General features: G+C 36.5%; 1 protein-coding gene across 5 annotated transcripts in view; it reads right to left on the bottom strand.

The window, feature by feature from the left end:
- Nucleotides 1–25,796, bottom strand: part of LOC106463612 — a 62,957-nt gene that overhangs the window by 25,136 nt on the left and 12,025 nt on the right. For 4 of the 5 annotated variants that reach the window (XM_022391146.1, XM_013923661.2, XM_022391147.1 and 1 more), the window contains 2 exons: nucleotides 25,399–25,545; nucleotides 8,323–8,435 (listed from right to left, as the gene is read on the bottom strand). In XM_022391146.1, the coding sequence (XP_022246854.1) occupies nucleotides 8,323–8,435; nucleotides 25,399–25,504 (219 nt within the window). In that variant the 5' untranslated portion in view covers nucleotides 25,505–25,545. The remainder of the gene's footprint in view (nucleotides 1–8,322; nucleotides 8,436–25,398; nucleotides 25,546–25,796) is intronic. The other variant, XM_022391148.1, reaches the window with a different exon arrangement.

Raw genomic sequence — 25,796 nt, 5'->3', positions numbered from 1 at the left:
TACTAGTTAGAACTTTCATAAAGTACACCAATGATAAAATTATAACTAGGATTTCCATAAAATACACCAATGATGGAATTGTAATTAAGACTTCCATAAAATATACCAATGATAAAACTACAATTAAGACTTTCATAAAATAGTCTAATGATGAAATTAAAATTCAGCAAAATACAAAAACAATGACACTGGAATTAGGATTTTTTTAGAACAAAGCTACATTAGGTGGGCTATCTGTTGTGTCTCCCATAGAGAATTGAACTCCAGACTTAGCATTGTATGTCATTAAACTTACTACAGTTCTACCAGGAGACTAGAATTAGGTCTTTCATAAAATATGCCAATTATGAAATTTGAACTAGAACTTCAACAAAATACATCAATGATGAAATAAGAATTATGAATTTAATAAAATAAAAAATAATGGAATTAGAATTAGGACTTCACTAAACACCTATGATGAAACTGAAAGATCATTATTTAAGATACAACATGCCTCCAGTCTGTCTAATAACTTGTCAGTTATCAAGTCCAGTACATAAAAAAAACTTAATGAAATAATGAATACTTTACTTTTTTCAGATTCTGATTTAAAATGTCACAGCTGAGTAAGCAACAGGGTACCCTGATTACAGAACATGGTCCTTTGTACAGAAATGTTTACTAAATATGATATTGAACATTTTCATTGCTCAACATCATTTATTTATTTTTTATTTGCTTTTTACATTTTGATGCTAAAAAGCTAGGAGTTTCTACGATATACACCAATATTTAATCCACCGGGTTTGGTAAATGATTGATATTATGTGCAAAGATATGATAGTTTATTAATTACAGCATTCGAGAAATCATTATGTTTATTAAAGTCAATGAAAGAATGTGAGGATGCACTCTTTATTTATGGATTGAATATTTTGCATTACTCTTAGATCTATGTTTTAAAAATCTCAAAGAGGTCATCCAACAAAGTAGGAATACAATAATAATGATGTATTATTTACCCACTACATGTTTTTAATTTCATAATGGCCAACAATGTCCATTAAAGAAATAAAACAATTTGTAGGTATTACATACAGGGGATTGAATTAACCCTTTCATAATGGATGTGTCTAACTGCGCATGTTGTGGTCTTTTAGCAAGTTATTTTCAAAATTTAATTTAACTACTTTTTGCTTATGTTATATCAATTAGTATAGCATAAAATCACAACTAATAACACTGGCCTGCAAATGTAAACTTCATAAAAGTTGTTTTGATTTTAATAATGGATTTTTCATAATTCAGCTAAACAGATTTTGAAAAATAATATTTATTTTTTCCTGTCACGTAAGGATTTTTTTTACAAATTGAGAGGACAAAAAAATCTCTTGCTCAGATCAAATTATTATTTCGTTTACCACAATGAACATTTTTTATTATTATGATTGTTATGTTTTGGTTCTAGAACGATCGATAAGACTCATATCCTGATTGGTCTATAGAAATCTATAGCCATTGGTTGTCAATATTTTAAGCATAACAAAATGTGACCCAATTTCATTGAAAAAGATTCACTTATGTGAAAGTACATATGATGTTTTGTGAAAAATCTGTAGGTGATGGAGAAAAATGTATATCATTTTCAGATTCAGCATACAGAAATTACTGTACTTTAATAAAAATTGCAAGACAATAAAGCCATTGATGGTCTGTATAATCCATATTTTAGTAGTATATAAGTTTTAAGTTCTTAATTTTATAAGGCAAGCAATATCTAAAAATTTTCTCAAGTTATAATTTTCCTATACTGAAAATGTATTTCCAATAGGTATTTTCTTCCACTCACAAGATTAGTTATTCTCGTTCATTGCTGCCCTCTATATGCAAACTTTTTATTACACATGCCACAAGCTTTCTACATCCCCCCCTATTGGAATCAAATGATTCCAACATGACTCTCTAGGAAATCATCACACATCACCTATCCACCAATAGGTTCACAGCACACTCACGTGATGCATGTGACTCCCTCTATGTGCCTCTACCAAACTATCATTTTGAAGTTTGGCAGATGATGGAAACACCAGAAGTGAGTAGGAAGGAAGGATAAGAAGTGTGAGTGAAGGGAAGTACCTATCGGAAATACATTTTCAGTGTAGGAAAATTACAACTTCCAATATGGTACTTCCTTCCTCTAACAAGATTAGCTGGAATTCCACATTGAGTAGAAGGAGGGACCCGGTGTGAGGGAAGAAAAGACGTACTCCCCAAATGCATCCAAAGAATACTCCTGTCAGAACTGAAGACCTGGAGAAGGGAACCGCACCACTTCTGAGCCAAGCATACTCTTCGTATAGTTGAGGAATGTGTAAAAATCAGGGCAGAAAATAAGAGGAGCACATTATAGTAGGAGAGAAATTGGTAGAAAAGTCATCCTAGCCAGGAAAATATATAGTAACTCAATCACACAATAAGAATTCCACTCTGAACTGAATGGTTATAGCCATCTTAAGTGGAACGTATCCAGCTGGGTGCCTCCATGGTCAACCACCCCAGCCACTTGGAACTGGTAAGTGGTAAGGACTCCCATACTCCAGTAGAAGATAAGAATGTGTTGCAGAGCCTGGAGGAACATCAACACCCGAGACAGTACAATGGGTGATCATAAAACCATATCTTGAAAAGCAGACCATACCAATTTATTCAATCAAGACATGGCAGGAATGGGCAGCTATCCCCTTCTGCTTTATCCATGAACTCTATGGGTGGTATGGTTAGGAATGGGCCAATTTATGAAGCAAATATCAGAAGGTTATTCACCTAAAATCGATCTTGTGAAACACCCCATCTCAAAGGTGAGTGTGCAGAGCTATGGAAAGAAAGTACTCTTTTAACATAGCATACAATGCAAGTTTAGAGTTAAAGAATACCTGGTCAGGCACCACTTGCCACAGAGCAGAATTCAAGTAATGAATGTATGAAGATTAGGCCCCTAAAAGAAAATAAATAATTAATATAGACTTACCCAGTGTCAGAGTTTCACCAAAGATTGGAGTATAGCTACAGGTGAAAGGTGAAAACCCAAGGAAGTCAAAACCACGATATGATGTAAATAATGGGGGATGAACGTGTTGGGGTTGGTCCACATGCCCAATTGTAGGATTTCCTCCAGAGGTCATTGAAGACAAGAAAAGAGGGAAAATGTTAGATGTTGGATTTGATGAGAGTTAACACAGTACAAAGTATGCTGGGAAAGGGACAAGGAGGAATAAGCCAACTGGAACAAATGATGAACCCAATTGGTGAGAGTAAAAGGGGGAAAAATCCCTGGATGAAGAGAGTTGCCAAGGGATAAAGAGATGGGAACCACTGAAGGAAGCTGTGAGAACAGTATAACAACAAAGGGCACACACAGGACATAGAAGTCTATCCGAATTGGGACAGGGGTAGAGATGAGAAACAGAGGGTAGGGAAAATAGGCAAAAAGGGTGAGTTACCCTCATGAGCCACTAAGGTTTTGGGGAGGAAGGAATGATCTGGATAAAGGAGAAAACAGGTATGGTGGTAAAGTGTGAGTGTAACATCGATGGCAAACAAGTCAGACTGAAAAGGAAATACACCTTAAGGTGAAACAAAGAACACGATATAGGTTCAAACGGAGGTAAAGAAAGGGAATGGAGGACCACATTAATATCCCAATCTGGAAGGGCAGGTCATTGAGAAAATCAACGAATCCAGAAGGAATGGGTTAACATGGTAAGGACAGGTGAGAAAAAATCCTGCAGTAATGGGAAAGGCAAAAGGTATGGGATAAAGCTACTCGATAACCTAAAATTGAGGATACCAAATATCCCTGTTCAAAAAGCCATATGAGAAACTTGGAGAACCAGCAACAGAAGGGCAAGCAGCCTAAAAATATCAAGCTTGAGCCCACGTGTGAAAGACCTTCCATTTTCACTGATCCACTTCCGTAAAGAAAGTATGGATGGATCTGGCCAAAAGAGAAGCTACACGATGGGAGAAACCAGGTCTCTTCACGAATGACTGGACAAAAACAACATGTGAAGATGGAGGTCATGAAGTGTGGGATAAAAAACCAGTGACAGGAGTTGATGAAGGAAGTCATCAAGGAAGTCCATTTTCACTGATCCACTTCCGTAAAAAAAGTGGTTTCTTCACGAATGACTGGACAAAAACCACATGTGAAGATGGAGGTTATGAAGCGTGGGATAAAAAACCAGTGACAGGAATTGATGAAGGAAGTCGGGTAATAATGGAAGTGGTACTGGATGGAATAATTGTAAGTGAAGTAAACAAGGAATCCATGTTTGAGCTGGCCAATAGGGAGCAATCAGAAGGACTCTGCACAGAGTGACATGGATCAAGGAACTTCCCAATGAAGTAATCAGGTAGGGGGATAAATATATAGGAATTTGTGTGCCCAATACTGGCTGAAAGCATCTATAGCTAAATGCCGAAAATGAGGAGCCAATGGCCAAAAGAGTAGTAACTGGTGATTGGCAGTGCCCCCAAAAGCATCAATATGAGGTACACCCCAGCATGAGTGCAAAGCCAATGGAAAATGAGAAGATGAAGGTACCACTCTGTCAGGTAAATCTTGTTAGGGTGGGAAAGATATGTCAGTTTTGTTGAACCAAAGGAGATCTTCTACAAGGAAAAGAGGAAAAGTGATGGGAGTATCTAAGGGATCCCAAGAAATGTTCCATTGATCATGCAGATTCTACTGAAGAGAGTGCATATGTGCACAGCCAAGGAGGATCAGTGGGGTCACAGAAGACCACATCCTCAAAAGCAACAGAACCTCGAGTGCAGAAACTCATGGAGCAGACAGGGTGTGGCAAACTGACATTTCCATAGAACATAGTCTGAGAGGAGAAGGTTGGGCCAGACTGAGGTAAGTGTTGAAAAAGACACCAAAGTGTATAACGTATTGGGTAAGACTTAAGCAGGACTTTTCCAATTTGATCAACCAGCCTATCCAAGTAGTTTCAATAAGTAGCTGATGAGTATGACAGGCTGACTCCTGTTCAGACTCGTTCAGAAGCAGCCACTCGTCCATGTAAAAATGGAAATGCAGCCCCAAGGCATGACGATGAAAAGCAAAAACTCGTACTACCCGACAGAAAACTATGGAGCCAAAACCAGCCCAAAGAGTAGGGCACAAAATTGGTATACCACTCCCTCGATGGATGAATCAAAGATAAGGACAAGATCGTTTCGAGATGGGAATATGCAGATAGCCATTGTAGATGTCCATTTTATTCATCCATAGACCCAAAGAAAAAGCCAACTGAAGATTTAGGTAGGGCTCCATGGTGAAATGTGGGAGGTGAACAAAGTAATTGAGGCAAGACAGATTGATAACAGGCCTCCAGTCTTCAGTCTTTTTGGGAACAACAAATAAATGGGAGTAAAACCCCGATGAACAATGTGGAACATATTCTATAGCCTGTTGGATGAGGAGGTCCTGTACCATCTCTAATAGATACTGGCAAGTTACTGGATCCCAAAGTGAAGGGAAGGAAACAAGTAAATGAGACAATGGAGGTGGGGCAAAAAATGGAATTTTGAATTCCTCTGACAAAACCTGAAAAACCCAAACATCCCAGAGGAAAGGGCACTACTGATGAATGAAGGCCACAAGGTGAGCTCCCACTGGGCCTGAACCCACCAGGTAGTCCCTGGAACTGTTGGCAGTGTATTGTGCGTCGTTGAGAAAAATGGGAGCAATGGCACTGCAGGAAGGAGGGACAAATAAGAGATGGGAAGAGGAAGGATGGGAAACTGAAATATGTTCCACACTTGGCTCCAACTGAGTTAAACTGGAAACTAGATGGAAAATGGTAGAGTGTTGCATATGCCACCCGAGTCTCCAAGGATTCCAGGACTGTATCAAAAATGGAATGTCGTAAAAATGGAGCCATCCACAAATCCCAGAAATAAAGAGCAGGTAAATGGGTTCGAGATCAAACAGTATCACGACCTAAAAGGTCCCAACAACAAATATATCACGTACGTAAAGACAGAGTCTCAGACGATAAATGAGCAAACAAGGAGGTAAGAAGGGAAAGGGTGTCCCTAGAAAATCCCTCAGAATTTCTGTGAAGAGCCTCAGACAGGAGTTGGATCATGGAAAAGTACTGCAAAAGGTTCTTGATGGTAAGATGGAGGTGGGAAAATTGGGCATGGTGAGAGTAACGGGAGATTTTGGGCCTGCCCCCCAAAGGAGCAAAATTGAACCCAAAGCTGTTGGTCGAGAAATGGACAGGCTACCCTATAAAATGCAAGGGCCAACTAATCTGAAGCCAATGTGGGACAAGGCATACTAACACCATCTTCAACTGAGAGGCAGATTGATAAGTACGAACCTGAATGTCAGGGGAGGGGTGAAACACCAAATAGGGTTGGGAAGTTTGTTCATGCAATAACAAAGGATGATGGTCATAAGATATAAGAGCAAGGGATAAAACATCACATACTTGAGAAATAAAGTAAAAAAATAATGGATGGACAAACATAATTCTGAGGGAGGGTATGGGAAGGCACGGCAAAATCAGCAGGTGGAAACAGGCAATCAAATTCCTCGTCAACCTGACCAGGTTCCACAGATTCAGGAGAAAGAGGGGCAATGTCTGGAGATAAAGGTTGATCCATATAACGTTCAATCTCCCTGCGACTAAATGTCTAAATGTAGACAACTCTCCCATCAGGTCGTTGGAACCTAAAAGCCTGTGGTATAGCACCTGTCAATTGTGTGACACCCAAAGTGGTGATATTAACTTTGGAGTTCATGATGATATAATCAACAAAAGCATTTAAAGTACAGAAGAAATGTGATTGGAATAAGGGTAAGTGAATTGAAATAATGTAAAAAAAAAACAACTGAATATTTTAAAATAAATTAAACCACTTCGAGAAAATACTATCTCAAACATGAAAAAAAAGAAAGACATCAGAGTGCAAGCGCTGCAAAATGAGAAGTAATAGTTTAGAAGAGGTACATAGCAGGAGTCACATGTGTGACATGAGTGTACTATGATCCCATTAGTGGATAGGTGACAAATGATGATTTGCATGAGAAAGACGTTGGAATCATTTGATTCCAATACCAGGGTATGGAAGGCTTGTGGCATGCTTCAAAAAAAGTTTGCATATAGAGGGCAGAAATGAAATAGAATAGCTTATCTTGTGAGATGAGGGAAGTATCATATTGGAATTTCCCCTAGTGTGAAAAATGTGGCATATTGTCTAAGAACATCCACTCTTTTCTACTTGATTTACCACCCCTCCAATCATTACAAATCTTAATGTAAATTACTCACCATAAAATCGTTAATGCTCAGACAAACAATTTTTATAGTCTTCATGACATGAGTAGTAGTAGTTAGTTGTTTAAAGAGCAATCATAAAGCAATAAGACAATAAAATTTAAGCATAAATAGATGTATACTGTTACAAGTTTAAAGCTACTTAGGATAAATGAATGTAGTTTCATGTTACAATTTGAGGTCTTTCTAGAAAAAAAGACACAGAAAAAACGATAATTTAGATTTGTTTTGATTATTTTTTGGCAGTGACGAGGTTGGTCAAATTGACTAACCTTGTATTGAGATAGGGTTGAGAAAATAACAAATAAAATACATAGTTTTACTCAAAACAAACATTTTAAATGTATTTAGGAGATTTTAGAGATTACACAAATGATATTTGAGAATTTTGGGAGAAAGAATAGTTTTTTTTAATGATAACATGAAAAATAACCTCGCACTCGGATGAGTAACAAAACACACTTGATATATTCACAAAGAAATCTAAATAAACTTTTAGTAAACATTTCAAGTCTTTTGTATACAAAAAATATCATTTTCATTAAAAAAATTGATTTTCTGGGTACAAAAGACTTGTAATGTTTAAGAAAAATATACCAAATTTTGTGAAGATAAATATACTTCATTAAAAGTTATAGTATAAATACATAAAGTATGTCTACGAACTCATCTATTTTGTACTGAGCCCATCGCGAAAGAGTTAAAGAGAAAATTTATTTTCCAGCTAAAATACATTACTTATATAACTCATAAGAAGACTCCTATGTATTTCTAAAATTCATATTGCAATAAAAAGAATAAAACAGTTGTGGTCTACTAAATCTTTCGACAACAATTCAGAAAACATTTAGTGAAATTCTTGAGGCTGTGACTAATCTCACGACAGATTTGACCCAAGGCAAATGATTCCTAACAACACATCATTACAACTACTTGATAATTTTATTCCGACAAAAAGAAACTTTAGTAGATTTCAATACCCAGTTACCTTAGTCTTCTCTGGTGCTTCATCATAATTCTCTTCCCACTCCTGTTTTGGGACATCAAACTCAAAAATTGCATATGAAGACCTTTCTTTCAAGGAAACAGCTTCTTGTGTTGCTAGAAATAGAACATAACTCAATATATTTTATGTATCACTACCATAAATGTCCACACAGTGAAATGGTACATCAATAAAATGTTCATTAACTTGGTCAAGCATAACTGAAAAAATTATAACCATGTTTTTTTTCCATAATAATGAAATAGGAACTAAACTACAGGCAATATCATATTCAAGTTCAGAATACAATGTATTTTTTAATAGTCTTTGTTGGGCAATCTATACTGTCATGGTGCTGAATTATCTTGATTGAACTTCAATTTTCTTTCCTGATAAAACTTAGTATGGACTACAACAAACCTTCAGGATAATTGGTGATCAATTACCTTTTGCTAGTTAAGTTGACATAAAACATTGCTACATGACTTTAATAGTTTAGTTAAATTAGTACCTACTAATCCAATTATACAGATTCTTCTGTATAATTTCAGCTGACACAGCTGGTGTATCATTGCAAGTGACTACTGCAAGAAAAGTAAGACTACACTTTTGTTGCTTGTTTCAGAAGGAACTGTACTTACAGGAAGCACATTAATGTCATATAGGCAAGTGCAGTGTATGTTTTTCCACCATCACAAAACATTTAAGACAGATCATAAACATCATTCCACTATCTAATTGGAGTACATTTTTAAAAAATGAGCAAAGCTAAAGAAAATTTCAAAATGGAATACTGAAACACAGCAAGCTAATAAATCAGTTTGTTGATTATGTGAATGACTTTTTTTTGGCATCATTCATAGGAATAGCCTGACTCAAGTAAAAATCCCATAAGAAAAGGACATTCTTCTTGCTCAGAGGGAAAAACAATGCTTTGGGTGCATGGGCCTGGTAGATAAGGTTTTCTAAAGAACTCAAGAGCTAAGAAAAGAAGAGAAGCAAATATGGTCAAGAAACACCATACAAAGCAGGAATAGCACAAATGAATGAAATTTTCAGTTGTTTGGAATCATCCCACAGCAGTAACAATGAGGTTGGTGAATACAGTATCAATAACAGTGATGAGGATGGAGGAGCTATTGGAGAATCTTTATCTTATAAATCTAGAGAGAAGAAAAGAAGAAATATCAGCTCTTATGATTTATCAGCACCTAAGGATAGAACCAAGTTAAGTAACAGAAAGATAACATTTGTCCCCTTACTGCCACAACACACAACTTTAGTCGAAATGTACAGAAGCTAACCATCAACTGTTCCTCGATATGAACATTGCTTTAATGAATAATTTGTCAAAACCTTAAAGGAAAAATTCCAATTGTAGTTCAGTGGAATAGCAAGTTCCTTGATTATCTTACTGGGAAAGAACAAGTGGGTCATTTGCCAAGTGGAGCAGGATTAAATCAACTCCTAGATGTTCCAATTGATTTCTTGCACTAGAGAGGCTCAAGCTTATGTTGTGACACATTTGCTGGAAGAGTGGAGAGTCACTGATCCTGAAAAGGCAGATTGCTTTGACATAAAAGCAAACAATGCTGGTCACAGAAATGGTGAATGTGTGTTGTTAGAATAAAGATGAAGCAAGAAACTTTCGTATTTCGCATGCTAGCATCATATCTTAGAAATTGTTTTTTCATGTGTTTTCAAAGACTATATGGAGCCAACTGTATCTACAGAGACAGAACAAGCAAAGGTAAAAGTGCTAAATGAGAAGGAAGGCATGGATGAACCTCCAAAGCATATCCATTGAATATCGGTAAGTCTGAAGGCATGCTAATTGAAGCTGTGCAGGGTCATATAAGATGCTTTTCTAACAGCAAAAATGGAACAATAACAACACAAGAGTAACTAACCACACCCAAATCATATAGTTATATTGTTGTGTATGCAACAAAATAATAATATGCTTTAACCATCATCAGCATACCTATGAAAAGTTATGCTGTGGAATCACGAGGTCCAATCAAACACCAGCACAAAATTACCATTATAGTAAACTCTAAATTGAAATTCCAAAAACCAACTGCATTACTAGTTTTATTAAGATTAGCATGCAATGTGAATAACATAAAAATATATGTATTCTAGAGGAAATATGTTGACAAATAAAGAAATTACAAACGTATATCGTTCCTCATTATACAAATAAGTATTAAACCATTCATTATACAAACATTGTATCAAAAAATGCTGAAGTTTTATTATACTCCTATATTGAAATCATTATCCACCAATATATAATGAGATAACCACAATACTGCAAACTTCAACTAAGAGAAAACTGAAAGTGTACACTGTAGGTCACCTTGGGTCTGAACAGACCACCACTCAAATGTATCCTTATATAGGCTATGGATTGAAAATTGAAAAAGCGGGTTATTTACAATTATCAAACAAGGTTTCTATAAAATAGGGCACTATAAACAGCTATCACAGAAAAAACTTGTTGAGAAATAAGATGCGCAAAGGAATGATCAGGATAAAGGAGAAGATAGGTAGTATGATAAAGGGTACATGAAACATCAATGGCAAATAAATCAGATCAGCTTATACATACACTATTTATAGGTACCATATCCAACTAGGATGTTGGTGACCATGGCCTTCCATAGATCTCTTCTCCTAGAGGTACAAAGAATTTCCAATGTCGATACATTCATCCATTTAGATACACTCTTGACATAAGTCAACCTCTATCTTCCTTCTTTTTTTCCAGTTATGACCAAACTTTCATTTCTTCTTTCCTCATAACTTTTCTAAGAAACTACTAAAATCTCTTTGTGATGTTAGTCAGCAGTTTCCTCCTGCAACCTGCTCTTGACAAAATATCTCCATTTAAGGTGTGACTTGTCCAACATACTTTCAAGATTTGCCTTAGGAACCATAACTCAACTGCTTCCATTCTCTTTTCCATACTTAGAAATACTGTCCAAAATTCTGAGAATTGGTATAGTATAACAATTCAAACTCTTCATCCCCAAAGAAATTTTACTATTTGTCAGGATCTTTTTCATTTTCACAAATTCATCTTTTGCCATTTCTATTCTCCATTTCATTTTATGATCCTGTTTACCATCTGATGTTATCCAGCTTCAAAGGTTGTTGAATTTATTGTTTGCCTTATATATATTTTGACAATGCATACAGGAATTATCTTCTTCCTTGTAATTACCATGTATTTTTTTCTCCTACAGTTAATATTTAAACTCTCACTTTCATCAACAACTTTAACATTTTTTGCAGCTTCTAATCTAAATCAGCTATTAAAACTGAATTATTAGCATAACACATTTGTTATTCAAATTCAGTCACCAATGATCAGCCCTGGCAAATCCTCAATCCCCCTAAGATTTGCTCATTATACTAGTTAAACAAGTCACGTTCAAAGACACAGTCTTGTTTCACACCTCTCTTAATTTGGATGAAATCACTTAATTTATTTTCAATCTCAACTGCTGCAGTTTGGTCCCAATAGAGTTTTCTTTAAATTCTCAAGTCTTTACCCTTAACATACAATTCTTCTAGCATTTTTATTAATTCTACACATTGGACTCTATCAAAAGCTTTGGTATAATCTGTTGCTTATCTGCTTGTTTGTTAATTTCCAGTAGAATTCTTGACAAGGAACTTCAGCGATACAAGTCCTTTCTTGAATAAACCAGTTTATTCTTCCTCGATACAAACTTTTAATACACAATAATTCTACAGTCAATATGTTTCTCGTCACTTTAAACTTAACAACTTTTATAATACATGCTATAAATCACAGTGATTCACACACTTTACTTACTGTCACTACTGTTCGCTTCTTTAATTATCTATCTATCGCTGGCTTCTCTGCCAGGCTTATATACTAAAGAAGAGGGCGTCTCGAATGCACTAGGAAATTCATGATCATTCGAGAAACTCCTTGCGCACGCCACCAGCCCCAATCCGCCAGCAGTGTCACGTGACTTCCACTGTTGTAACAATCAATAAAACACAAGACTCTTCTTCATTCCTATTGTCCTATCGCATTTCTTGTACCACAATCTTCAATAAAACCATACTGAACTTTTGCAATCTCCAGTCTTATTCTACTTGTAGCTCTCATCATACACCTTTAATAGGCTCCAAGTCTTTTGGAGAGTGTAATAAAGGTCAGTTTACTGAGCTCGTCAGGTATCTCACCACTTTCGTAAATCTCACTTATAATAGTTGTTACGTTTTCTATACCATATCCTTCCAAACATTTTATTTGCTGTACTGCAATTTCATCTGGTCTTATAGCTTTATTGGTTTTTCATTCTGTTGATAACTGTTCATACTTCTAATGTAAGAATCTTCAATCTGTCCATGATCTTCTTAATAGTGGCTTTTCTTAATGGAATAAATTTTAAATATACTTTTTCCATCTTTTTAATATTTATTCTCGTTCCATAATCATATCGCCATTCTTAACATTTATACATCCACTAGCAATGCAGCCTCCTTAACTTGATGTCTTTGATATTCCTATTCCTTTTTTTCCCATCTCTGTACATTTTTCATTAAGCCATTTTTCCTACTGTTTAGATAAGCTACTGATAATGTGTTTATACACATTACTGTTGTTTATACCAACTACTTATAACTTGTTTATACACACTGCTGATAACATGTTTTGTTATTTACAACAATCATAGTACTCTGACTAATTATAATATACTATTTACTCAACTTTTACATATAAAATAGTTTTCAAATTGGTAATTACCTCTGAAACACATTTAGCTTCTTGTTGATTGTAGCTCATTCTGTCAACACCACATAATCTACTTGCATCATACCTACCCATAGCTTTCCACTTACCAACATTCCATGTGAATTATTTGTTCATAAATTATAGGAATACTTAAGCACTACCTTGCTATCTAAAGCTACATTTCTTTTTCAGTTGTAGGAAGACTGGTAAGAAAATGTTACAGAGGCGAGTAACCGTTTGAAATTCAATTTAATTATAAAAATGTAAAATTTCAAACAGACTTCTGAAACACTTAGGCAGAGAACTTGTACTGAAAAGTAGGAAGGAATTCAAATGTGACAAGCTACTGACTGAGAAAGGAAAATACAGATCCAAGTATAAAAGTGGAGAGGGCCTGACACTTGTAAATAAAAGTATATGATGGTTGACAAGATGACTTCTCATTTTAGAAAGACATTCAGAGAAAGTATCTTCCCAACAGGATACCTAGTCATCCAGGAAATTAGCACCTGCACTTCTACACTGGGCAGAATTAGCATACCTGGACCATCACACTTCTATAAGGGCAGGTAATCAGAGGTGGCAATAATGAGAAAGAGGTACATTTCTAGAAGATTGTGGAAGATACTATGTTGAGAATAAAACTGGATCACTCCAAGGACAGAATATTCTGCCCCTCTTAGTCCACTAACTAGACAAATTAGCAGACACCTAGAGAGAGTCAAAGAAGACTGGGAGAACCTAAGAATAAACTCAACAACTCAAGGAAAGTCCAAAATTACTTTGTACGAAAAAGTAAGAATAATGTTTCCAATTTGAGAGTGGAGTTGACACACAGTAGTGAGATATCTCACCATTCTTTTATAATGCCATATGTGACATTACACATGGAGGTTGTAAAATAGGCACATACAAAGGGCATCATCCTCTAATACAACACCTGTGCAAAAGATGGTATGATTCATAGACAAATCCTGAGGTTTCTTATGAGCATAGTTAAATTCTTAAAGGACAAATCCAAGCTACACACAGATACTCTAGCTATTGGAGAAAAATCATATGTAAACATACCCATAAAGTGTCAGTACTATTTCAAGATTTTCACTTGTTGAGTAAAACAACATGGTAAAAAGTTATACTTGTATTGTCTAGCTTAGTTGATTTAAGTTAAGCCTAAATTTATAAACTAAGTTAACACTGTGAAACAGTCTATATTAAAAAAGAAAAAGAAAATTAGCACTAAATAGAATAATCATCATAGTAAAATTATAAACATTAAAAATAACAACTAACAAACATAAATAGATAAACACATTCAATATTGTGTCTGCACTGTAATTTATTTGCAGTTACTTAAAATAAAAACTGATATAAGACAATAATAGATAAAAGTATAAGTAGATATGTGTAAAAAATAAAAAAGGGTAGTTAACAAAAGTGAGAAAAATAATTAAAAATTTGATTAATCATAAATCAAACCTATAAAATAATTTCCCTAAAGTTTATCATCAGATTCTGGTTCCTTCTTACTTTTCAGTGTGAGTTCTCTGCCTAAGTGTGTTTTCGAAGTCTGCCTGTTTGAAATTTTACATTTTTAGAATTAAATTGAAACTGGGTTCTAAGAAAAAAAATATTCTGATGACAAGAAAATCTAATTCCATAGAAAAGGTTTAGAAAAAATGTGACTCAACCTTTGTTTGAAAAACACACGAAAAGTTTTATTTTTAGATTTACTGTCCTCATTCAAAAATAGCCATAACTCGTGACTCTTCAATAAATTTTGTCATCTCTCCCACCTCTCCCTGTCCTTCCAAACTTCTTTCTGTGTTAGAATGTACTGAGAAGTCACATTTTAATTCTAGTAACATGTTCCTGGATGACTGGGAGTCACTTCTCCTTAAATTTTATATCTAGTAATGTCACTGGCAAGTGGGAATGAGGATGTTAAATAGGCATCTTACATATCCACTCTGGCATCCACTAGTATCTTTGAAAAAACTTTTTAAGCAATGAGATATGAACTGAGTATGGATAGAGATATTAAAGGTGTCCAATTCCCTGTTGTCTTCTGAATGACACACACACAAAAAAAGATGACATAAAAAACTGGATGCCAAGTGTGCATGACTCCACTAAGGAGCCAATTTGAAACATACACACAGAAAACCCACAAGTGTCATTTCCATTGTTGAGTATTTGAAAGAAAACATGTCAGAACATAGAAATCTTATTAGCTGAATGTACCTGCAGAACTAGAAAAACACCAGACGAGATGTGTTTTCTGTACTAAGCATACTTGCAGAACTGGGAAAACATCAAATGAATAAGTGTATGATTTTGTACTAAATATACCTGCAAAACTAGAGAAACACCAAATGACTCGATAAAAGTCCTGTACCAAGTGCACCTACAGAACTATGAAAATACCAGATGACTAGATATACATATTGTATCGAGTATACCTGAAGAACTAGGAAGAAACCAGACAACTAGATATGTTTTGTACCAAGTTTACCTGCAAAACTAGAAAGATACCAGATGAATATATATATTCTGTACTGATGGTACCCACAGAACTAAGAAAAACATCAGACAACTACATATATGTTCTGTACCAAGTGTATCAGTAAAATAAGGGAAACACCAGATGAATAGATTTATGTTCTGCATAAAGTATACCTGCAGAACTAACAAAATACCATACCTTGAAATATAATAATGGCTGGAGACGGTTTGAATGGGTAATGAAGAAAAACTTTAATATAACAGCAAATGTACAACGTTTCGACAAGGTTTTGTCATCATCAGGTCATTATTAGTCTCAAAGTGGGTTCCTCGTCATCGAATTTGAATACCTTGAGATATGTTTTTTAATGAGTGTACCTGCAAATCTAAAAAAACACCAAATGACTAGATATACATATTTTGATTCCAAGTTTGATAATAAAGTTGTTTAATTGAATTTTTAACGTAATTATGAAACTTCATGACATGTGCACTTGTCAGATTGACAAAGGCTGTAGTGCCAGTATGGAAAGGATTAACAAAGAAGCAAGCACACATTTTAGCCCCAATTTCAGATCATTTAAAGTTGTGATTGGCCACTGTGGTGTCCCTTATGATCACTCTGGTGATGGTCAAGGCTTGCATACCTTGAGCCAGCTCCACCGGCAGCTGATGGATCTCTTCTGCCAACAAGGAAGGTAGCATTAAGCATTGTTACAGTTGATTTTCATCCTAGCTTTAGATGGTCCAGGCCTCCATACATTTGGCAGGCATTTCTTGCCAATGCCATCTCCGATCATGAATGTATGTCACTGTGATAGTGATGGTTATAGGTTAGGTCATTGGCAGGTCAACCTTCAGTTGCCATTGAGGAGATTTTCAAGATCTCTTGGGTTCTGGAGATCCAGCTTCTGTGCATGGTCCCTACTTTATTGTGGCTGGAAGGAGAAAATTGAGGTGGTAACTCCCTCATTCCCTTTAAAAGTCTTTGCCATCATTGATGGTAGTGGTTCAGATAGCAAGGCTTTCTTAGCTGGAGAGCTCAGGTCCTTAGTGGTGGTGTTGGCCAGTGGAGTCTCTGCCTTAGTTGTTGGTGGTGGTCTTCTTCGGCTTTGGGATTTGTAATCCTGCGAGAAGTGGGTATACAGCTGGTATCTTGTGACCACAATGTTTAAATATTCTCAAGAAGGACACTTAAAGAGAGGTTCCTGATGCCCAGACAGCCATAATTTTTCCTTCTCTTGATTGCTGATGTTGTAGGAGTTAGAGACTGTGACTGAACTATTTGTTGGTTCAGCTAGACTGTCACTGTAGCTGAGCTTCTCTGTCCAAAGGTGGCCCCTGGAGGATGAAATCCTTCTAATCACAGCTGCCGGTAATCAGGGAGATCCTGATACTTGTCAAACAGAAAATCCTAAATGTAGGTTTATTATTATTAGTCAGTCTTTCCATGGCCTTGAAGTAAATGAAGCTTTGGCACACACTGGCTAGTTGAAGACAATATACCAAAATGGTCAAAAACATATTCTTAAATAGTAAAAGTCTAGATTTAGAAAGAATGCAAGATTGGATGATTTCATAATGGTTCAGAAGATTGGCCATGTGTGTATTTTCAAAAAGAGTCTTAACATCCTAATCATAACTATTAACTGTTTCCCAATGGGATCGTTAAGTATTTATATTATAGCTGTTAATACAGTATGTGTACTTCACAAAAGTTGGTAGACTTTTGGGAAACATTACAAGTCTTTTGTATCCAAAAAATCAGATTTTTTAATAAAGAATTTTTATGAAAGATTTGTTTGTGAATATATTAAGTCTGTTTCATAGTCTGAGTGCAAAGTAATTTTCATGTTATGATTAAAATACTACTCTTCGTCCCAAAAATCTCAAATTTCCTTTGCGTAATGTCTAAAACCTTCTAACTAGATTACAAATGTTTGTTTGCAGTAAAACATCATACTTATCTGTTATTTTTTCTACCCTAGCTCTACACACATTTGGTCAATTTGACCAACAGCATATCCAACAAAAAACAAAACAAAATTCAAATAAATCTAAATTACTCTTTTCTTCTTTCTAGAATGACTTTGAATTCTAAGGTAAAACTACATTTGTTTATTATAAGTAGTTTTAAACTCATAACAGTATGCAATTATTTAGACTTAAATTTTATTCTTTTATTGACCTTTGAACCATGTCTAACTACTATTCACTTCATTATTAGTTGTAAATCACTTGGGGAACATTACACTATCGAATATCATTACCCACAAGCTACTCCAAACTACTGACATGCATGCCTCATGAAAAGTTTCATATTATATTATTAGAATTATTTATTTTACCTAATTTAACATAAAGAGATTCCTATTTTTACATTTTAGTTACTTTTATAATAATAAATAAACAATACATATGAAAAACAAGAAACAGAATACTTACCTGGACCTCTGCACTGGAAGTGAGTGGGGAGGAAGGGTAGGAAGTACCTGTTGGAAATACATTTTCAGTATAGGAAAATTATAATTTTGATAAAATACTTCCTTCCACTCACAAGATTAGCTAGAATACCAAATTGCTTAGGAGGAAGGACTGGTGTGAGGGAAGAACAGATGTACCCTGCCAAAAGTGTCTCAAGGATACCCCTGTAGAGAGTCAGATCAGAAGATCTGGAGAGGGGGAACCATACCACTTCTGATCCAGGTATACTCTTTGTCTATTTGAGGAATGTGTAAAAATCAGGACATAAAATGAGAGAAGCACATCCTAGTGGGAGAGAAAGTGATAGGAAAGCAATCCTAACTGGAGAAAATATAGTAACTCAATCCCACAATGAGAAAAGTGGGTAAATGAGTATGTGTCCCATGGCTATGGCTCGGTGGACCATACTCAGCAAGTCAACTTCCAAAATCTGCTCACAGTATACTGACATCCTCGTGATGATAGGATCAGGATCATACTATCTTCACCTCAAACCCGAGAACTGGGGAATTCAGATCTACTCTAATTCCTGTGTATTACACAGGGCTCTGAGCTATCAATCCAGGAATGTGACATCCGGTATCAAAAGGAAGTCTATTACATGCAATCAACTCCCGCAATCGTGAAACAAGTCTTGACCATCCAAAGGGCAATAACATCCACGTATGAAGAGATAATAAGGCAGAGCCAAGGATAGAACCGGAAGAGTCCCATGTATCCCAACTGTGACCCACAACAGAGAAGGAGGAATCGAGGGAGATAGATAGACAACCCAAAACCTGTGCAAGGATTCATCTTGATTGGTTCATTTGGAAACAAAAACCAGCCCGCAGGGTACTGACATTCACACAAGGGTATAAAGAAGATTCCCAATGAAAGAGGTGATCTGCATTTTGATGTCTCACTCCATTGTATGTTTAATTGCAAATCAGGATATTACATCATCTACAATGGCTGAACACCACCACCTTACTCTGATGTGAATGGTTATAGCCATTTTATGTGGAACCCATCCAGCAGGGTGCCTCCACCCCAGTGGCTTGGAACTGGTAAGTGGTAAGAACTTTCATACTCCACTTGAAGAAAGGAGGATTAGAATGCATTGGAAAGCCTAGAAGAATGTTGAAACCCGAGACAGTGCAATGGGTGATCACAAAACCCAATTTTGAAAAGCAGACCATACCGATTTATTCAATCAAGGCATGGCAGGGATGGGCATCTATCCCCTTCTGCTTTACCCAAGTAATGAAGGTATGAAGATTGGGCCCCTGAAAGAAAATAAATGATTAATAAAGACATACCCAGTGGCAGAGCCACACCAAAGATTGGAATATAGCTATAGGTGGAAGGCAAAAACTCAAGGAAGCCAAAAATGCAATACGGTGTAAGTAATGGAAAATGAATGTGTTAGGGTTGGTCCACATGCCTCATTGTAAGATTTCCTACAAAGGTCAATGAAAACGAGAAGCGAAGGAAAAGGTGAGGTGTCGGATTTGATGAGACATAACACAGTACAAAGTATGCTGGGAAGGGTACAAGGAAGAATAAGCCAACTGGATGAAACGACGAATCCAATTGGTGAGTGTAAAAGGGGAGACATCTCTGGATGAAGAAGGTTGTCAAGGGATAAAGAAAGAGGAACACAAACCACAGAAAGAAGCAGTGCAGGCAGTATAATAATGAAGGACACGCACAGGACATAGAAGTCTATCCAAATCGGGACAGGGGTAGAGATGAAAAATAGAAGGTAGGGAAATAGGAGAAAAGTAGGATTTACCCTCACAATCCACCAAGGTTTAGGGGAAGAAGGAATGATCTGGTTAAAGGAGAAGATAGGTATGGTGGTAAAGTGTGCATGTAACATCGATGGCGAACAAGTCAGATCATCAATGACCACAAGCCGTAAAGAGAAGGAAATATGCCTTAAGGAACAGGTGAAACAAAGAACATGAGAATATAGGTTCAAACTGAGATAAAGTAAGGGAATGGAGGACCACATTAATATCCTAATCTAGAAGATAGGGTGAAAGAAAAATCCTGCAGTAATGGGAAAGACAAAAGGTATGGGATAAAACTGCCTAATAACCTGAAATTGATGAGACCAAAGACCACTGGTCAAAAAGCCATGTAAGAAACTCAGAGAAAGCAGCAACAGTTGTGCAAGCAGCCAGAAAACCCTGAACCTGGGCCCACAATGAAAGATCTTCCAATTTTGCTGATACACTTCCATGGAGGAAGGACGGATGGATTAAACCAAATGAGAAGCTACATGATGGGAGAAACTAGATCTCCTTGCCAAGGACTGGACAAAAGTCAAGCGTGAAGACAAAGGACATGAAGTGTAGGATGTAGCACCAGTGACCAGGGTTGAAGAAGGAGGTTGGGTAATAAAGGAAGTGGTACTGGATGGAATAATTATAGGTGGAGTAAATTAGGAAACCATGGTTGAGCTGGCCAGTAGGGAGCAATCAGAAGGACTTGGCATGGAGTGGCATGGATCAGGGAAACTACCCAATGAAGTAATCAGATAGTAGGATAAACATATAGGAATTTGTGTGCCCAATACTGGCTGAAAGCATCTATAGCCAAAACCCGAGGATGTGGAATTGGGAACAAAAAGAGGGGGTAACTGGTGATTGAGGGCAGTAGTAAAAGCAGTAGTAGTGTGAGGAACACCCCATAGACTACAAAGTCACCAGAAAACAAAGGGATGAGGGGATTACTCCATCAGGTAAACCTTGTCTGGATGGGAAAAATGATCTGACACGAGGTTGAAAGCACCTAAGACATGACATTCAATTAAACAAATGTGTTGCACCTGGGCCTAATACAGGAGATCCAACATGTAAAAACAGAGGGTGAATGGTGATTGATCTATGCCACCACCATGGAATTGTTGGAATGGATCAGTGCCAGACATTGTCTGGCAATGGGAAGAAAGTGATCCAAAGTCTTACGAACAGCTAGGAGCTCTAGGGCATCGATATGTAAAGATTCCTGACAATTCCTTAGAACAGAATCTGGGAGGAGAAGGTTGGGCCCAACTGAGGTGAGTGTTGAAAAAGACACCAAAATGTACAAGGTATTAGGTAGGACATAGGAAGGTCTTCTCCCATTTGATCAACCAGCCTACCTGAGCAGCTTCGAGAAGGAGCCGATGAGTATGACAGGCCAACTCCTATTGGGAATGGGCCAGTCATCCAAGTAAAAGTGGAAACACAACCCCAGGGCATAAAGATGAAGAGCAAAAACTCGTACCACCTGACCGAAAATGTACGTAGCTAAAGCCAGCCCTCGACTGACAAACCAAAGATAAGGATGAGACCATCTTGAGATGGAAATATGCAGGTAGGCATTGGAGACATTCATAGACCCGGAGGAAAAAGCCAACTGAAGATTGACATGGGACTCCATTGTGAAACATGGGAGGTGAACAAAGTGATTGAAGTGGGACAGATTGATGACAGGTGACCAGTCCCTGGTCTTTTTGGGAACAAAAACAGAGGGGAGTAAAACCTCGGTGAATGATGTGGAACAGGTTCTAGAATCAAAATCATTTGAAACAATTAAGAAATGGGACTAGAATAAGGGTAAGTGAATTGAAATAATGTCAAAAAAAAACCTGAGTATTCTAAATTAAATTAAACCACTTCAAGAAAATACTATCTCAAATATGAAAAAAGAAAGATGCCTTAATGCAAATGCTGCAAAACGAGAAGTGATAGTTTGTTAGAGAGATATAGAGGGATTTGCATGCGTCATGTGAGTGTACTATAATCCTATAGGTGGATAGATGACACATGATGATTTGCATGAGAGACATGTTGGAATTATTTGATTCCAATAGGGAAATGCAGAAGGCTTGTGGCATGTGTAATAAAAAAAGTTTGCATATAGAGGGCAGGCAAAAAACAAAAATAGCTAATCTTGTAAGCAGAGGGAAGAACTGTGTTGGAACTATAGTGTAAGTGAAGAAGTATTTAACTTACAGAGACATAAATTTAAGATTTTGTGAACTCATGCATCATGTGACAATAAAATTGAAGTTTAAGACTTTTTCTTTAAGGTTTCTTCTGAAATAAATGAATTCAAACTTAGATAAAATAAAACATTGAACTATAATGTAAATTTTAATGCTAATTTCAAGATTAAGCAGGAAAGGAAAGCACTGGTTTTGAGTGGGGAGGAAGGGTGGAAAGTGTGAGAGGGGGAAGTACCTATTACATATATATATTTTCAGTATAGGAAAATAATAACTTCTGATACAGTAAATTACCTCCACTCCCATATATAGCAAAAATCTCTTAATAGATAGGTGGAAGAGCCAGTGCAAAGAATAAAAAATAGGTATCTTTTGAAAATGTCCAAAGAACACCCATAAAGTGTAATACCTGTTGGAAGAGGAACACACATGGGAGACCAAAGCACTTCTGGACCAGATACATTATGCACCTAGTGTGGAAGTAGGTGTTGTATTCTTAGGCAGAAAGTGGAAGGAACACAATCAAAAAGGCAGAGACAACCAGTTGGTTTGGAATCCGAATTACAGTATATTGGAAGCTCAATCCCATAAAAGAAAGTCTGTAGAACTATATACAGACAAGAATGTAGTGAAAACTCAAATGGAAGTGCTCCAAGATGTAGAGTGGCTAGGGTGTGACAAACCATATGCAGCCAGTCAACTCCATTCCAAAATCAAGTGTTATCAGGAATAGAACCTCCAGCCCATGGTAGGAGGAGGGTCCATATCATCTTCACCTCAAGTTAAGTAGAATGGAAGATTATAATGCATAAACCAATCTACGAAAAAAACATGAGGTGTAGCACAAGAAAAGAGCCATTGTCCAGATCAACATCATCCTCTGGATAGGACTGCCAGTGGATTGATTCTAGAAATATACAGCAACCTCACCTTCCAGATAGAACCAGATGGGCATGACATCAACCTCCAGGATCCACCACATGGAGGTGAAGATTCAGAGATAAATTGAGTGAAGAAGAAGTACTACAACCAACATGTGTGAGAATTTATGTTGATTGGTCCACCTCTATTCCAAAACCACTCACTGGGAACCAACATTCAGGTAATGGTAGGATGAGGGATCCCAATCAAAGGGGTGAATTGCATTGTAATGGATCTACTCCAGGTCCACCCATACAGAAGAGGATTGTATCCATAAAATATAAGCAATCTCACCTTGTAGATAGAACCACACATAAGCTGCATGCAACATCAACTTCTGGGATCCACTGCATGGAGTTGGAGCATATTTATTTCTACATATGCACATCATCATCACCTGCACATAACCACAGAGAAACTGGAATACAATGTCACTCTCCAGGTCTCCAGATAGAACTACACAGAAGTTGTGTGCAACATCAACCACCATGACCCAACGCACGGATTTGAGACACATGATTGGAGGATCACACACCATCTACACCAGCAGAACACCACCGCCCTACTTTACTGAATGGAAGCAAATACATCAGAAGGACTCCTGTATGGTCCTCCACTCAAGTCATCCAGAAGGTTAAAATTATAATTTTCCTATAATGAAAATGTATTTCTGATATGGTACATTACCTTCTTTCACACAAATAGCTTGAATCCCACACTGAATAGGTGGAGGGACCAATGTGAGGGAAAGATAGAAGCATCTATAAGGAAGAAAAAGCCAATTGAGTCAAAAACCAAATCCTAAGGGTAAGAGAGGTAGGAAAAATTCACAAACAAAGAAGTGGTGCCAAGGAATGAAACAATAGGAAAAGGAATCAGTGGAAAGTATTCTTGAAAGCAATGGAGCAACCCAGAGCAAGTACGGGACAAAGAAAGCCAACTGGGATTAAAGGTGGGAGATGGAAGGAAACCAAAATGAATAAAAAGAAGAACATGCCCCATGAGCTACCAAAGTGGAGGGTAGGAAAAACTGATCCATAACAAAATAGGACAGATCGAGCTGAAGCATATAAGAAAACCAGCTCTTTTATCGGCCAGGTAGGAGCAATCAGAAAGACCTGACACAGAGTAGCAAGGATGAATGAAATCACCCATGGAAGATGACAAATAGGATGATAAAATAAAGATATAAACATGTCCCAATCCTGTCTGACTGCATCACCAGCCATGGCAAGTGAATGAGGAACTGGAGACAAAGACATACATATTCGAAACAAGCTCAAAGGGCAAGCCAAGAAACTAGTATCCAACCCGATGGTGAATAAACTTAAGACAGTGCCAGAGTGATTAAAAGTAGGAACATCAACAATGGGTATCCTCAGTCCTGGAGCAAAAGCCCACCATAGTGAAAGAAACATGAATTATTTGGTGGATAATTAACATAGCATGAAAAAAGCAGTCTTATCAAAGCACATTCCAAGTACAAATAGGTCTAAAGGTTAATATATGTTCTAAATTTCTTGTTTTTAGTTATCTTTTACTATTCATTGTTACATACTTTTAAAACTAAGTAAAATGTACAAATTAGAAAATTGTTAAGTTAGATAACAAAATAAAATTAAAAAATTTTTTTACAAAATCAGCTTGAGCTACTTAAGTCTAATTGTTTGTAACCTGACCCTGAGTGATTATTTGTTCATCCTAATCTCCTCTAATCAATTACGGCTTATTGCCACATTAGAAGTTCAGATGTATACTTATTGTACAGTACTAAAACAATAAAATCAATGGCAGAGGTAAAAATCTCAGAAGCTGAATCTGTTAGAATAAATAACTGTTACAATCTGCAGTCATTCTAAAAAAAAAGAAAAACATTACTGATTTCACTTTATGTGTTTCAACCTCTCCTTTCACTTTCATGATCTTACCACAGTTAGTTTTAAGACACAGTAAAGTTGGCACCAATAAGTAGTGGTTGAAACATGACCCTGAAGTAGGGTTCAAAGACAAGCTCTGTTCTGTAAGAGGGTAAGAATACTAGCAGTAGACAGTGGGCTAACCCTTTAGTTTAGCTGGTAGAGCACTAAGCATGTGAGAGGTCACAGGTTTAATTCAACTTATGATGATGAGAATAGGATTAAAAAGGTTTTACTGGTTGTAAGTGTGCTGTGTCCTAGACTAAACACCATGCAAGCGAGAGCAACCTCATTTTACTGTTAAGACATTTATGGGAAAGGAAATCAAATTACTTTACTCTCTATTACATAAACATTTCCAATCAAATCAATGAAGGAAAATTCTACATACAACTAAAGTAAAAGAAAAATAAAATTCACCCTATTCTGAAAAAGAAAGTGGTCTTGGCAAAAACTCAATACATTTAAATTCTAAAGATGTGTGCACTTACTACTAAATAATGTAAACGTTTCTTCATTTTTCATCAAGTTGATATCCAACAAAGCATCCTGTTCTGCATCAGAAAGGGGTTCAGCCTTAACCTTTAATATTTCCATGGTCACATTTGCGTGTCACCATTCATATTCTTATCTGAAATCTGAAGATACAAAGACACAGTTTGAGGTCATAGTTTCAACAAATCTCCAAATACACACTATCCTCACAACTTTCATGTCAATAAGTAATCTTTGTACTAAAATATCATAAGTTCTTTACTCTAATTTAAGAGCTTCTCAAATGATCCAAAATTTAGTCTTAACAAGTACCCTGTTTACCTAAAACTACCATGGATTGGTAACAATTCAACAAAATTTGAAAAACAATTGAAAACAGCCATTACTAAATGTT

This window comes from Limulus polyphemus, unplaced genomic scaffold, assembly GCF_000517525.1.
Source record: "Limulus polyphemus unplaced genomic scaffold, Limulus_polyphemus-2.1.2 Scaffold1446, whole genome shotgun sequence".
Taxonomy (NCBI): domain Eukaryota; kingdom Metazoa; phylum Arthropoda; class Merostomata; order Xiphosura; family Limulidae; genus Limulus; species Limulus polyphemus.
This window is presented reverse-complemented; position numbering and strand designations above follow the sequence as displayed.